Raw genomic sequence first — 15,092 nt, forward strand, 5'->3', positions numbered from 1 at the left:
TTGATGGTTTGCAGCTGGAGGCCCAGGGAGGGGAAGGGAATGGTCCAAGGCCACAGGTGAGCCCACTCTGGAGGCCCGGGTTCCCTCGACCTCGTCCTCCTGGCTCCTGAGCCCCAGCCCCTCGAGCCGAGGCTTGACAGACCCCCCAAATGCGGCCCAGTCCAACAAGCATGTTTTGAGGCCCCGTGGCACTCAGCACTGGCTTCCGTCTTCTGGTTGGAAACAGAGCGGGAGCCGGGCCTCCATGCAGACAGGCGAGCTTTGCGACAGGTTCCACGCCGGGGGAAATAACCACTTAAAATATTGAAAGAAAGGCTTCCCGAAATTGGGCATGGATTAAGGTTTCATTTATTAAGGAGCTAAACAAATACGTGGGTGCAAGGCCATTGTCAGCATTTCTAAGGAGGCCAGAAAATCTCGCTCTGGGAACAGAACGTTATACCGGCCAAGCTTTACCGAGTTCGAGGGGATCAATGCGCCGTCCAGAGTTCCCGGATCCAGGTGGGCAGGGAACCGGATCCAAAAACAAGGGTTTTTTTTTATGTTTACTGTGCGGCGTTAAGTGAAAACGGTCCCACCGACATAAAACTCCGAAGCTCGGGACCGGGTAGGCCACACAGCCCTTGCCTCCCACGGCTGAGCAGAGGCTACACCCAACAGGGAACACCACCAGCCTCCGCGGGAAGATGATGTTGCTCCTTCTTACCCTGTGCTGCAGACATTCCAGAAAAGATCTTTAAATGCTCCCTGGGAAGAGGATTTATCCCCTTTCCGGATGAACCGCTCCCCAGATCCTTATAAACTGGACTCAGTTTTAATGGTATTCGTTAATTTCCCTTGGGAAAAATTTGAATTTCACAGACACCCGGAATTTTGTTTTTGTAATAAAATATACGCAATTGTCGATTGGTTGCCTTTAATCTTTTTCTTTTTTTCTCCGAAAACCTTGGTGGCCTGTGTTTCCCTCTGCTTGGATAAGCCTGGTTTGGAAAAAAAAATCAATTGTTCATTGTTTTTCCAGAAAACCGGGTGCTGCTGAAGGTAATTTCTGTCTTGTGGAGAACCCTAATTAGAACCGCTTCTGATTCCGTGCCACTGTGTGTTCGAGGGTGTCCGTGACCGTCGTGCATGGCGTCACTCCCTGCTGGGGCACAGAAAGGACAGGCGTGGGTGGGGTAAATGCGGGACCCCCAGGGCAGGGCGTCCCCAGCCCTGGTGGCAGCGGGGACACCACTCAGATTCACAGACGGCCATGAGGTGGACATGCCCATGTGCCTGCCCTTGCCACCCCTGGGGCTTCTCATGCCCACTCTGTCCTAACCCTGCCCGGGCAGCCTCCAAAACACCACCACCTTTCCCCAGGGACAGGATCAGGGCATGAGGACCTCACAGCTTTGGCCGCATCAGGGCCTGCAATTAGATGTCTCCCGAGCCGTCTTGGGGGCATTAGGGGACCGGGTAGATGGGTGAACATGGCTATGCGATGACGTCAGCTCCCCACAAACGCCCCCAGTGCAGAGGCCACCAGTCGTGCGAGGTCCCGTGAAGGGAAGGCAGCCGGGGTGTCCACCAGGCCCTTGCATGTGACCTCGTTTAATCCTCCCAGTTACCGAGCAACCAAGAGCTGGTCTTTCTGAAAGAGAGAAGCCCCCAGTGCCCGAGGGGCATGCATGACCCTGGTCCACCCTGTGCTGAATGGATGGAGCCAGCCACAAAGGCCACGTGGCTTGGGGGGGGGCTTGCTGGTGTTGTCCACATGGGCAAATCTGTGGAAACACAAAGCGGGTGCATGGTTTTCGGGGGGTTGGGAGGGTGGGGCGCTCAGATAGTTTGTCAGGTCCGTTATGATCTCCTTTGACGTGATTGCCGACAAGGACTTGCTGACTCTCAGGTGTGGGGGGAGCTGCTCGTACATGAACTCATTTCCCCAAGTTTCCACAGGGTGGTTGGTTCAGGGACAGGCACGTGGCCCAGGCTGGTCTAGGGAGACTGGCCTGGATGTTCCCGGGGGATTGTGGGGAAGAAAGCGACAGCAGTTTCAGAGTTGAGAGATGGAGAGAATTGTCGGAGTGTCTGGGACTTCCCGGCTGTCCAGTGAGCCTGTCTGTCCTCCTTTGGAGCAAAGGTGTCTGTCCCCTCTGCCTGGAAGAACCCTAATGGAAACACCTCCCCTCATGCAGTCCTAAGTCCCCACCGCCTCAAGGGGGTAAAATGCGTTTATCTGATGCCGTGTCTCGGGCCTGCATCACAGGCATGATCTCCAGCTCTCCGAATCCCCGGGTCCTCTTAGGAGACTGGCCGGGACACGTGAGAGGGGCAATCATTTCCACAAGTAACACCTCTACCTGTCACGCCGGCTCACTGCCTGTGTAGACACTCCTGTGTCTATGAGCCCCTCCCTTGGGCAGACCCCCGAGCCGCAGCAGAGTCTCTCACTGGGGCAGATGGTGTTGGGGAGGGCGTGGACAGCAGAGACCCTCCCTCTGGCAGACTCGCGGACAGCAGCTCGGAGAGCCTCCTGCAGGCCTGGAGGGTCAAGGGTCTCGGAGTCTCCGAGGCTGATTTGCTTTCAAGCCGTTCCTCACCCGGCATGTGGCAGCAAGTTGTTACTCACCTGATGATGAAAGGACAGATGATTAATAATAAAGGTAATAAATAATGCACAGATATGTAAGTAAGTATGAATATACGTAAAGTCAGAGCGAATTCCATAAAGCTCCGGGAAACCACGGCACACACGCCACCTCACTCACTCCTGCCAGGCCGGCACATTCCGTTTCTGAGCCAAGAAGCTGAGGCCCATGGGGAAAGTTGTCCCAAGGCACCGTTAGTAAGGGCCGAGGGGGTAGATTCCGGAAACTTCCAAGGCTGACGTCTTAGGCACATGAGCCCATGGAGGGAAACAGAGTCATCACAACACAAAGCATTTCCCAAATGCATTGACCGTTTACAAGACCGGGCTCCCTTGAAATGCCCCTCCGTCTCCCCCACCCCACGCACAGGCACAGAGCTGCAAGCTCTGGAAAGCACGCTGTGAGGCTGTGGGCGAGCGGCGCATCGGGAAAGACGCGAGATTTCAGAAAGCTGGTGAAGGTCGATACTGGGGAACGTGGCGGCAAGTGTGGGAGGGCCTGGTAGTACCAGACAGGCAGGCGGCGGGGCCGGCTGGGGAGAGGACAGCATCCCAAGGGCAGACGTGCATATCACAAGATTAGGAGAGGCTCTGGGGTAAATGGATGGTGCCCTTGGACCACCCTCTTCCCTACACAGCTGGGAACGCTGCTGTCGGAGGATTTGTTGGGAAAATTATGACCCTGCCAAACCAACGCTTGGTTCTTTGGTGGCGCAAATTAATAGAGGATGGCATTCATAACCTAGAATTCCTTGAATACAAGACAATTTCAAGATATTTTCTTTGGTCGCCACTTTTTAAGATAAATTCTCGAACTCTTCTGCCCCACCGGTGACACTATCGCTACTTAGCTCTCATTTTAAGTGAACTCACTTAAGGGAATTTGCCACCCCCTGGAGAACGGCCAACTGCAGGCAATGAGCTGGGCCCGTTACTCTTAAGTGCCCACGACCTGCCCACACATCCACTCCGGCTGCCAGGAAGCCCCTCCGAGACTTCCCAGCTTCTTTCCTTCATATGCAGCCTCTCCCCCAGATCTAGACCAACAAACAGGCGACAGACACTTACATAACTGCTTAAGTGCCATCAAGACACCCGCCGCTCTGCGCTTGCCCATCTTTTATGGTGAGAACTTTATGTCAGAGTTGGGTTTGGGGGGGGGGTGGGGGGGTGTCACACTTGTGTCTATTTGCATAGAGAATGCATGAATAGGTGAACAGCAGTAAACTCACCTTTGGAATGTTTCCAACCCCGAGCAAGGAATTGGCCATTTGCTTTGAGGTGTGTGTGGGTGGATGTGGGTTTAAATTTAGCCCCAACAAAAACACTCTCCAGAGAAATTGATACCCTTCCTCCTTTTTGAGTATTGGCACCTGGAAAGTCATAATCTTTCCCTCTGTGAGCCTGCTGCAAGAAAGCTCACAAGTGGGTTCCTTTAGATTTTTATTTCTATTTTGATAATGTTTTGTATACATGCCTTTTATTTTAAGCCACCAGAAATCGTTTTGGAAGGCACATGCTTCATTGGACTTGACACGGGTTGTCTAAGGAGTCATTAAATCACTAGAAAAGGGAGCAAAGATTAGGGATGCCAAGGCTTCCTACAGGGCTCAGTGGGGTGGGCAGACCAGGTAGAGGGGAACCACACCCCCCGCAGGGGCTGTCAGGAAACTGGAGGGCAAGGCCTCTGAGTGTGGGGTGCTGAAGGGCTGTCACTCACAGGGCCTGCAGGCTCAAGCTACCCCAGTATCAGTGCAAGACTCCCCCACCCTGACAACACACTGCCAGTGTGGAGAGATGAGCCCTCACGGGCTGTCAGAGGTGGGGGTGGACCAGACATCCTCCTGCCACAAGGGCGACCCTGGTCCCTTCTCCCCTCAGGGGAGCCCTCAGACCAGAAACCCAGGGCAAGCAACTGAAGCCCGGATCCAGGCCTTACCAGCTTTAGGACCCGAGGCAAGCTTTCCCAACCTGAACAGCTTGTCTACAGGACACTTTGCACAACGCCTGTCACCCGCCGCAGCCTGAGGAATCTGATGGATGGGAGCTGGAAGGGTGGCTCAGATGGACCCCCAGGGCTGGGGCCCACGGGAGAATGGGATGGAGGGCGCGCGCGCGTACACACACACACACACACACACACACACACACACACACAACGCAGACACACACGCAGAGCTGGGTGCCCCCGGGGAGCGGGGCAGAAGGCTTGCCCTGCAGACTACCCCGGGAGAGTGGGGAGGGCTCGCCTCCGCCCTGCAGCTCGCCCCGGGAGGGCTGGGGGCCCCGGGAGAGTGGGATGGAGGGCTCGCCCCCCACCACGGGCCGTCCTCCCCCTGCAGACCGCCCCCACCCCTACAGACTACCCCGTGAGAGTGGGGAGGGCTCGCCTCCGCCCCGCAGCTCGCCCCGGGAGGGCTGGGGTCGCCGGGAGAGTGGGACGGAGGGCTCGCCCCCCCAACAGGCCGCCCCCGTCCCGGAGCCCTCGGCCCCGGCCTAGCCGTGGGGCCACCGCGCCGTCCCCGCATCCCCGCCCGGGTCAGCAGGACGCCCCGTTCCCTGGCTCCGGGATGGGACTCCCGCCGGACACACCCAGGTCCCTGTGCCCGCTCTCCGTGGGGCGACCTCAGCACTGCTCCGCTCCCACAGCCCCAGGGTCGCCATGTGGGGTAGCAAACCCACAGCTAGGCAGCCCCCCGACCTCCGAAGACACCCCGGGGGAGCAGCCAGAGGCCCGGCGGCCGAGACTCGCAGGTGGAGGATGCAGCCCCTCGCCCAGAACGGCCGGCCCCTCTCCGCAGCGTGGAACCCCGCCGCTCAGGAGCCAGAGGCCCCGCCGGGACCGGAAACCCCCAGGCGCACTTCCGGTGGAGGGGGCCGCAGGGCCGGTGGGCGGGGCCCCTGCGGGGGCGGGCCCGCGTCGCCCACCAGGCGTCACTTCCGGGCGCGGCGCGGTGAGCGCGGGCAGCATGGCGGGTGGGATGGGTAGCGAGGGCGCCCCGCGGGGCCCCTGGCCTCCCGGCCTCCCGCCGCCCCCTGCCCTTAGCCCTCGCGGGGGGTGCCTCCCTGTCCTGCGGGGGCGGTCGTCTTCCCAAGCGGAAGGGGAAGCTCAGAGGGCGGCTAGAGGGCGGCGGGGGCGCGGCCACCTTGTGCACCTGCGGCGGGTGGGCGTGGAGCCTGGTTCGGGGACAGAGACGGGCGAGTGCCCCGACGGCCCGCCTTCTCAGTGCAGCCCGCACGTCTGCACACGCGCGCCCTGGAGCGGCTTCTGAGGGCTCCCGGTGAAGGCGGCGGGCACGCGCGGGCGCCTGCTCGGGTGGGTTTGCTCGGGTGGGCGTGTTCGTGCCTCTGTGCGAATACCAGGCAGTGCTAATGCTGGAGCACGAGCACCTCCGACACGGTTTGAGTGACCTTTTTTCCTCTCTTTGCTTGGTAAACATTAAAGTGCCACTGAAAAGACCCATCCATGGAAGGCAAACCCTTGCTGACTTCCAAACAGAAGACGGAAGTGGTGTGTGGGGTCCCCACGCAGGTGGTCTGCACATCCTTCAGCAGTCATATCCTGGTGGTGGTGACCCAGTTCGGGAAGATGGGTACCCTGGTCTCCCTGGAGCCCAGCACCGTGGCTGGTGACATCAGCAAGCCCGTGCTCACCACCAAAGTCCTTCTTGGGCAGGACGAGGTAAAGTGGTGGAAAGGGGTCCCCACGCTGGAGGGAAAACTGCTTGTGTGGCTGCGGGTTGTGAGTAGGGGCTGGAGCCCACAGGCTCCACATTGTTTTCTGAGGCCTATGCCCCTGCGAGGGCACCTGCCTGCCCTTGGTGCATGCTTTCCCCAGCGTATCAGTGTTTTACCTAGCAGAGAGGCGGTACTAATTTTGTAAGATTTGGCCCTCTCGTGCGACCTTGGAGCCGCTGAGATTTGACAGACCCCACCCCAGCCCTGTAGAATACTTTCCATGATTCCTTCTGGATGACAGCCTGCCAGAAGAGACCAAGGAATCAGAAGGCACCAAGGAAATGAGTGTAATGGTGCCTCTCTAGCGTTTTGTTTAGGACTGGAGTGTTCTGGAGTCGGTTGAACGCTAAACCAGTGTTGCATTGAACTTACATGGAGGGGGTTGATTATTGGGGGTGCAGGAAGTCAGGAGGGTTCCTGGGGGACACTGTGAAGGCACTAAGGGAAAACAGATTTGTCACAATTAAAATGGTATTTCTCCTTCCCTTTACCAGCCTCTCATCCACGTCTTTGCAAAGAACCTGGTGACGTTTGTGTCTCAGGAGGCTGGAAACAGAGCAGTCCTCCTGGCCCTGGCCGTGAAGGACAGGAGTGTGGAGGGGCTGAAGGCCTTGAAGGAGGTGATCCAGTCCTGCCAGGTGTGGTGACCCTGGAGCCAGCAGCCGCGCCTGCTACTCAGCGAGCCGAGGGGACACGCGGATACCCTCTCGATATGGAAACACTCCCTCGGTTAGGCAGGAGGAGCAGCTCTGGCTTAACTCTAGAAGCCAGAGGAAATATGCACGTCCCAGGCAGACCTGTACTTTGGGCGCTAACATACCCGCGGATGGAGGAAAGCTGAGGATTGTGTCTTGGGGGTTTGTGAACAGTTTTTACTAGGGTCCAAACAGCTGCATGTATTCGAGACTGAGAGATGAGTCATTAGGTTGGAGTCCTGGCTCTCCGTGTGCAGTATCTGTCGTTGAAGGAAATTTTTTTTATTCACAATAAATGCCTATCCCCAAATAACTCACCAGCCTTCCTGGCAATACTGAGAACTAGCGTCCCAGGTGCAAGGTTCAGCACACTATGTGGAGGTGAGAGGAGACCTTGTTTGGCAAGGTTCACATGCTCTACACACTTCTTTTGCTCCTCCTTCTCTGACTTCTCTGGACAGCTATGAACTTCCATTCCGCAAACATCTCTTACTGTCCTGCTGCATGACAGGTCCAGTGAGGTGCTGGCTTTGGGATGGCTTTTGCCCCTGCAGACAGCAGCTTGGTCCCTCTGGGCTGGTCCTCATCCCCCACTAGCCACAGTGGCGCGTTGCTGTCCATGTTCCATGTGACTGTGTGAGTCCACCACACAGAATTGGAGACCAGAGAGGATGCGGGCTCAGGGTCTGGAAGCTGGGGTCCCAGTGTAAAGAGCGGCGCCCAGTTAGCTTGGTCAGTGGAGCATGCAACTCGATCTCGGGGCTGTGCGTTCTGGCCCCACGGTGGACATAGAGATGACCTAAAAATAAAATCTTAAAAGAGATCTTTGTACAGAAAACACCTTGGGTGGCGTCCATGTCCTCATAAGATCAGAAGGGGATGTATTTAATTTGGTTTCCCTCAGAATCAACAGCTTCTGAGACCCTGAAGTTCTTGACTTTAGAAACCCCTCTCCAAGAGGCGATGGAAAGGACTGGTTCAACCTGCCAGTCTGGTCTAGAGGCAAGCATGAGTTTGCCGAAGATGAGACCGAGGGAAAGTTTTCAAGGGTTCATTCTGTCAGCAGACAGTGCAATGTCACCATCAGCCCTGTCCCACTGGGAGCACAGACTGGCTGATGGTGACCACAGGAGTCACCCATGGGAATCCTGCCAACTTCCCAGAGTGGGTGCCGATGCTTGAGCAGGGAAGGCCCCTTGTGCTGCTGCTGCTGCTGCTGCTGCTGCTGCAGGGAGCCTGGGTGACCAGGGGAAACAGGCAAGCCCGTCCCTGAGAGACACAGGGCTCCTTTGTGGCCAGCTCTGCCCCACCTCCCGACCTCTCGGGCAGACTGCATCCAGCCTGGCCGCTCCCACCCAACCTGTGTCCACACTGCCACTCCCCTGGTTAGATTCTGGCCCCCAATGCCACTTGGTGGGTCCCTGGGCAGGACTGGGACCAGGGCCAGGTCTAAGGACACAGGAGCCAACTGAAGAAGGGAGGAGACGTCCACACACATGTGGACCCCCAAGGCCTGGGGTGTCCCGATGGGTGAGGAGGACCCCCCCTACCCCCCAGCAGAAGCAAAGGCCTGGTGTCCTCAGATTAATACTTCAAAGCAATAGTTATGCAGTGCTCATCTAAAAATTATGTGTTCGTGCTGTGGGACCACGACTCCTCCCATCGCACAAGCAGGGAACCCGAGGCACAGAGAGGGTCCCAGTATGAGTCTGGGTTCAGAGTTGCAGCTTTTGGTTTTCTGGTTTGGTCCCTAAATTCATCTCTATGGGACTAGCACACCTGCCTATCACAGTGACCAGGCTCAGGGTACAGTCCTCGCTCCGACCCGGGAACCTTACTCCTCTCATCATCCATGTGTTCCAGAGACGGAAATGGAGGCAGCATCACCGAGCTGCCCCGGCCGAGCCCGGACTTGACCCCGGGGCAGAGGACCTCTCACTGCTGCCAGCTGGCAGCCTGACCATGTGAAGGAGTGACACTCCCACCCCTGGCTGCCACCCTGAAGGAGAGGCAGTTGGGCGGTGGCATGGACACCGCCTGGCAGGGGGTGGTGGACCCGGCATGGAACTGAGAGCGGGGCCCCCAGGACTTTGTCCACGCCGCACCCTTACAGCTGCCGGAAGCTGTCTGGTGGCTGGTGGAAATCACAGCCCGGCACTACATGCTCCTGTCCCTGAGGCCTGCACGCTCCTTGGCCTTATAAATGCAGGCATGGGACGGGGTGGGAAGGTGCAGGGCCCTCGGCTTCGGCCGCCACTATTTAGGAGGAGCCATCGGTGAAGCCGCAGCTCCCACAGGCGGTGGCTGGCGCCATGCAGATTTATTCTTGTACATGGCGCTTAACCAGTGATCAGAGTGTCATCACACCTTCCAGCGATCCGTAGGCCCACAGAAGTAAAAGACGGGGGGCTCATCTGCAGCCCCCCCAGCCCAGACTATCAGGGGCTCCTCCGTCAAGGTCACGCCCTTGGACCTCCAGTGCCACCTGCCCTGTGCAGTTCTCCGCCAAGCTGCGCACGGTGGCCCCCCCAGACCCCGTCCCTTGCACGCCCTTCCTTCTTCTTAGTGGATGTAGGGATGTGGCTCAGAGCCGAGGGCGAGCGAGAGAACCCAGGGAGGGCGGCCACTGTAGGCAATCTCTCCAAGCGGCTTCTCCAGGGCTTTGCAGCCCCCGAGCCTCCCAAACCAGTTACGACAAGGAGCCAGTGGACTAAGACAGCCACGTGCAGGACCGCTGAGCCTCTGAGCATCTCAGTGCCTCGGAGTGATACTGGCAGTCAGGAGGGGCACGCAGTGAACGACTAGGATGCCCAGGGCATGTGTGCAGTCAGAGGGCCCTGAGTGACCAGAGATGGACTGCAGGGAGGTGCTCAGCCCCTGCGGCTTCATGGTCTGAACCCGAAGTGGACAGATGGGTCTACAGGGCGGCGGGGAGGGAGGAGGTGGGCTCAGTGGGAAGTGAGGCCCCACTGATTCCGAGAGATCGTGACGAGATGGTGGAAACCCCTCTCCTGCGGGAGCAGCTGGCCGTGGGCCATCCTCTCAGTGGCTCCGCGTCTCTTGGGGAGGCCACTCGGAGCCTCTGTGTGGGGTGCTCGAGCCAGGAGCCGTCCCTCTGTGAAGGCAGGCAACCCCCCATCTACCCCTCACTGCACCGGGGCAGGGGTGGATCGGACCACCACCCACATGGATGGAGAGATGCGGCCACTCAAGGCCACACCCGGACGTCAGAGACTCCGAGGCTGGCTTGTACCCCGCGCCAGACAGTGCACGACTGGAGGGATGGGAGGGAGGCCCAGGGTGTGGGCAGGGCACAGCAGAGGGTGTGGCCGGGGCTGCACCCCGCCTGGCAGGGCCGGCCTGGTGAGGTGGGTGGTGGCAAGGAGGTGTTTTCTGGGACCAGGGAAAGGCCGGCACCCCCCGCCCCCGAGGAGCAGCAGTGCCTTGGACCAGCCCAGGCTGCTGTGAGGAGGAGCAACGGAGGTCTAGAGGCTGCACATCGGGGCTGGACCCCCACCCCCACCCCCTGGGGCCTGGAGCCCTGAGCAGAGCTGCCCGAGGGGCCTGACCAGACAGCTGACCGAGCCACCAGAGAGGTGAGCACAGGCGCGCATGTGTGTGCAAGTGTGCACACCCACAGGAGGGGTGGGGTCCAGGCCGGGGTCCCATTCACTCTAGTGGGGCAGGGATTCCTGGAGAAAAAATCTTGCACTGTGAAATTCTGTGAGTCCAGGCCTCTCTGCCCCACCCCCTTTCCACCCAAGATGACAGGGCCCTGCCAGGCCCTGGGATACCACCTGGTAACCAAAAAGGGTTTCAGGGCTGCACCCCTGCCCCAGCCCCACATGGAGTGCTGCCCCTGCGGACACACCCAGGGCTGGCAACTGGCTCTGGGACAGCAGGCAGGTACAGGCAGGCTCCAGGGACACAGCTCCTCTCTGGGGACGGAGGCCTGGGGGAGGGAGGTGGCCCAGGGGAGGGACACAGGCTAGGAATGGGCAGCACAGAAGGGACAGAAAGCCCCAGGAGGGAGTGAGGTCCCCGAGATCCCACAGTGGGGTCCCCCCTGGGCTAACCAGCCTAGAGGCCGAGAGAAGCCCTGGGACAGTGATCTGGCCAGCAGGATGCAGGTTGACTGAGACGGCTAGTGCCGCAGAGCGGTCCTGGGCCTCAGTGACCTTGACTGCAGAGCAGTGCTGGGCCACACTGACCCGGACCTACCTTTAAGCAAGGGACGGATGCTGACCTGCTGCAAGTGGGGTTCCAGGTGCAGGGGACACTGAGGAAGGTCACAGACACCGTGAGGGCCACGTCAGATTCCCAGCCCAGTGTGTCTGAACCAGGGCCCTGCTCCTGCAGCTCTGGGGCCCAGGACCCGGCTTGCCCACCACACAAGGAATCCCAGAACTGGAGCTGGAGGGACCCACGGTCCCCGCTGCGGACCCAGAGGAGGGGAGAAGGGGCTTGGGTTCCCCGGGATGTAGGTTCCTTCCATGGCCTGCAGAGGCCCTGGGGCCCCACCGCTGCTCCCCACTTCTCCCAGCTCCCACCTGAGTGGCTTAAAGAACTGAGCACCCAGGACCCTTGGTTGACAGTGGCCCCGGGCCAGTCACCCCCAGGCCCTTGGCCACAGTGGCTATTGGTTAAGTCAAGGGCCGTTGCGGGTGCCGGGACCAGAGTTCCCCAGATGACAGCAGGAGGGCACCCCTGGAGAGCCAAAGGACCCCGGGGGTCTGGCCTTGGGAAGCGTAGTGTCCTGATGCCCCCACCGTCCTCCCCCAACTTGTCTCTGCCTGCCCGGGGTGGGGGGGTGGCGCGCTGGACTGGGCCAGCGGCAGGAAAGGAGCCACAGGCTCCCAGAGATGTCCCCAGATGGAAGGCTGGCTGAGAAGGGGGCCCCTGTGGCAGGGTGTGTCTGGAAGGAGCTCCAGGGCCAGCAGAAAGGCCAAGGAGCCATGGGCATTGGGTCACCAGTAGTGAAAGGCAGGTGTGGGGATGAGGAGACAGGTCTGACAGCGGCCACAGCGTCTCAGCCACCCACGCCCCAGCTACAACCTGCCCAGAGCCTCGTCACCTGGTCACCACAAACAGGGGTCAGAGGCCCCAGCTCGCCGGACCTGGGCAGGCAGGTCTGTCCTGTGCTGGGCTTGGTCAGCGTCCAGCCCCAGGCAGGGAAATCAGGCCAGGCCGGTCCAGCCACCTCTGCTGAGTGCACATGGGCCATGACACTGGCTGCTGGAGGCAGGGCCAAATTCGGGCAGGTCAGCTCTCCTGCACCTACCACCCGGTGACCCCGGTGCTGGAGCCCAGCACTCTGTGGGGCAGAGTCTGGCTCCTTCCCCTTCCCATCTCCCACGCCTCCCTGATCTGGGCTCTCGCTGCTCTCCGTGTCACACCCGGGCAGCCCTGGGAGGGCCAGGCGGCTCAGGTCTTTCCCAGAGCTCAGAGCAAGGCAAAGGGGTGTCCCAGGCCCACAGTGATGGCAGGGACCCACCTGCTGTACCCCACGGTGCAGTGGGAGAACCCCAGACTCATCTGTACAGATGGGAAAGAAGAGGCCCAGAGAGGTGAAGGGCTCTGCCAAGGTGACTGCCGAGAACATGGGCAAAGCATGGCACAGAGGGCTAAGGCTGCCCCTGGAGCAACAGGTCAGGACCCAGAGAAAGGGGTTGGGGGCAGAAGGCCCCCATTTAGCAGAGGCCCGGGATTCTACAATACCTACATGGCCTGGTGCCAACAGGAGGGCCCCTGAGCAAAGCCATGCCCGGGAGTGCGCAGTGTCCTGGAGTGGGGAGGCTTCGGAGCCAGGGATCCCTGGAGGCCTTCCTGGAGGCAACGGCTGAACAAGGCTTCAGAGTAAGGCAGCTGCGGGAACAACCCAGAAGTGACACTGGGCCTGGCCTCCACCATGAGAGCAGGGATGGCCCTGGGTGGCAGGGGCTTCCCAGGATCAGGGACCCCTGGCCCCCCTTGCTGCTGGCAGGCGGGCCTGACCCTCGTGTACAACCTGCAGGTCAGAATCCACTGCCCTCCCCTACAGTGTTTTCTGGCTCTGAAGAAAGGGCCGAGCTCCAGAAGCACCTCCGTCTTGTCCAGGGTCTAGGTTTCAAGCCTCCCCAGGGCCAGGGCCCCTCAGCACTCTCCCAAAGGCCTGGCCCCACTGGGTCCAGCAAGGAAGCCCTTCTGACCTGAGTGCTTCCTGCTGCAGGCTCGGTCCCCCAGTAGCATCCAGGGAAGGCCCTAGGCCTCGCTTCCCCACCTGTGGCATGGAGGGTGGGGTGTCCCTGGGCCCCTGCCAGCCCGTCCATGTCTCCATAACTAAGTGTACACCCTTCAGGGTCCCCAAGCCATTGTCACCAGGGGCCGTGAAGGGTGCTGCCTCCACACGCGCTGACCCACGCTCCTGGCACCCAGGGCAGGTGGTGGGATTCGGGCACATGGGAAACTTACTCTGGCTGGATGCGGTGTAGACCACACCCGTCGCCCCAGCCAGAGCTGGTGGGAGCCACAGCCAGAGGGCCGGCTGCACACTGGGCCTGGCATAGGGTTCTGGAAGCTCCCACGGAGGGAGTGCTGGCAGCGAGCGCAAAGCCAACAGGTGGACAGGAACTCCGGGTGGGATATGGGGGGGGGGGGACAGTATTGAACGGTGACATCTGAATCAGTAGGACAAGGAGACAGCTGGAAGAGAAGTCAGTATGGAAGTTTCCAGGCAGTGCTCAGAGGAGGCCTGCTGGGGTCTCCTGGGGGGCAGGGGGCTGGTGGGGGTGGAGGGGTGAGGAGCGGCCTCATGGAGGGGCGAGGAGTGGGCTCATGTGTCCAGGGGTTGGGCCTGCAGCCTCCCACACACCTGTGCACACCGGTGTGGATGAGCCTCTCTGAGCAAAAAGGGATCAGTCATTCCAACAGTTCAGCCCTTGACCCATGGCCCAGGGCCACAGGGAGAGTCAGGTGGCCACAAAGGACATGAACGTGTGGCACCATCAAGGGCACAGAGCAGACCCTCCATCCTGGTGGCCCCTGGCATCGGCAGCGGGGGCGGCGGCGTGAATACGCAGAGCACGCCCCTACCCGCTGGACCCTCCAGAGACAGAGTTGGGGGAGCCTCTTTGCAAAGAAGCCACTGGCATCCGGCTGAATGCAGGGACCTGCCCTCTCCCGACTCCACAATCCCAGCAATGTTTCCTGTGCACCTCGTGCAGACTGGGCGAGATTCTCACAACAGAAAGTCACCTGTGTTTAGGCAAACACCAGCCCGGCCACCCGAGACCCCTCCTGCCTGCTTGGGGCCCAGGCAGAGGCCACATGGCTGCCCGTCTGCCACTGGCAGGTGAGGGCACCTGGCGGCCCGCAGCTTCCTGGGAGCCAGCTGCTGCTGAGCAAAGATAGAATGTCAGCAGCAGCGGGAGGGGACAAGCCTCTGCTCCTCCCCCTCCAACCGGGTCCCTCCCTGCAGGCGGCAGCCCTGGCGGGCCCCCTCCCCAAGCCTGGTACAGACTCCAGAGAGCAGCCCTGCCCCACCCCCAGTGGGGCTGCCCTGGGCCACGTGGCCATGCAAATGACCAGCCAGGCTTCCCTGGAGGCCGGGCCTTCCAGGGCCGGCCAGAGCTTCCTGCCTGAGAGGTAGGCACTGGGCCCCTACCTGCCGTGGGCTGGAGGCCGGGGGAGAGGCCGGGTCAGCCTCTGGCATGGGAGGAGTAAGGTGTCTGGTGCCCTGGCTGGCTGGCCAGTGACCAGAGAGCCGGCATCCGGAGCGAGCGAGCAGGCCTGGGGAGCTGAAGGGCCCCGCAGCACAGCCGGGCACCCGGACAGCCAGGCAGGGCCCGGGGAGCTGGTGGCTGCTGGGCTGCTCCCCTGTCGGCAGTGGCGGGCAGCACCAGTCCGGCCTTCTCTCCGACTGCCCTCCCCTCCGGGCAGGCAGGGCAGCCGGGATCTCTCACATTCCCAGACATCTCGGGTCCCCAAACGTGGGCTCCCACAAGTCTGAGCAGCAGAGACGGGGACCACCCGATACCACGGTCTGCTCC

The 15,092-nt window shown here is 60.6% G+C and overlaps 1 protein-coding gene and 1 long non-coding RNA gene across 3 annotated transcripts; one reads left to right on the top strand and one right to left on the bottom strand.

The window, feature by feature from the left end:
* Nucleotides 1–331: 331 nt before the first annotated feature.
* LOC111146389 lies at nucleotides 332–5,464 on the bottom strand. 2 transcript variants are annotated; one of them, XR_002640533.1, is made up of 2 exons: nucleotides 2,346–5,464; nucleotides 332–1,141 (listed from the first exon to the last, which is right to left on the bottom strand). It is a non-coding gene; the product is annotated as an uncharacterized LOC111146389 (long non-coding RNA). The 2 variants fall into 2 exon arrangements; XR_002640534.1 differs by having other exon boundaries at nucleotides 332–1,144.
* A 101-nt stretch (nucleotides 5,465–5,565) lies between these two features.
* On the top strand, nucleotides 5,566–7,888 carry LOC111146047 (proteasome assembly chaperone 3). Its single transcript, XM_022501424.1, has 3 exons — nucleotides 5,566–5,586; nucleotides 6,078–6,314; nucleotides 6,865–7,888. Exons 2-3 carry the CDS (start codon nucleotides 6,099–6,101, stop codon nucleotides 7,015–7,017), a joined length of 369 nt encoding a protein of 122 aa, XP_022357132.1. The 5' UTR covers nucleotides 5,566–5,586; nucleotides 6,078–6,098; the 3' UTR covers nucleotides 7,018–7,888.
* Nucleotides 7,889–15,092: the final 7,204 nt, after the last annotated feature.

This window comes from Enhydra lutris, unplaced genomic scaffold, assembly GCF_002288905.1.
Source record: "Enhydra lutris kenyoni isolate GAN:26980312 unplaced genomic scaffold, ASM228890v2 scaffoldscaffold13, whole genome shotgun sequence".
NCBI classification, from domain to species: Eukaryota; Metazoa; Chordata; class Mammalia; order Carnivora; family Mustelidae; genus Enhydra; species Enhydra lutris.

What these genes read in the sequence shown, in the direction of transcription:
- LOC111146047 (XM_022501424.1), top strand. Translation starts at nt 6,099, where the DNA reads ATGGAAGGCAAACCCTTGCTGACTTCCAAACAGAAGACGGAAGTGGTG. An exon ending in TCCTTCTTGGGCAGGACGAG is followed by an intron (nt 6,315 to 6,864) that starts GTAAAGTGGTGG and finishes TCCCTTTACCAG; the next exon opens with CCTCTCATCCACGTCTTTGC.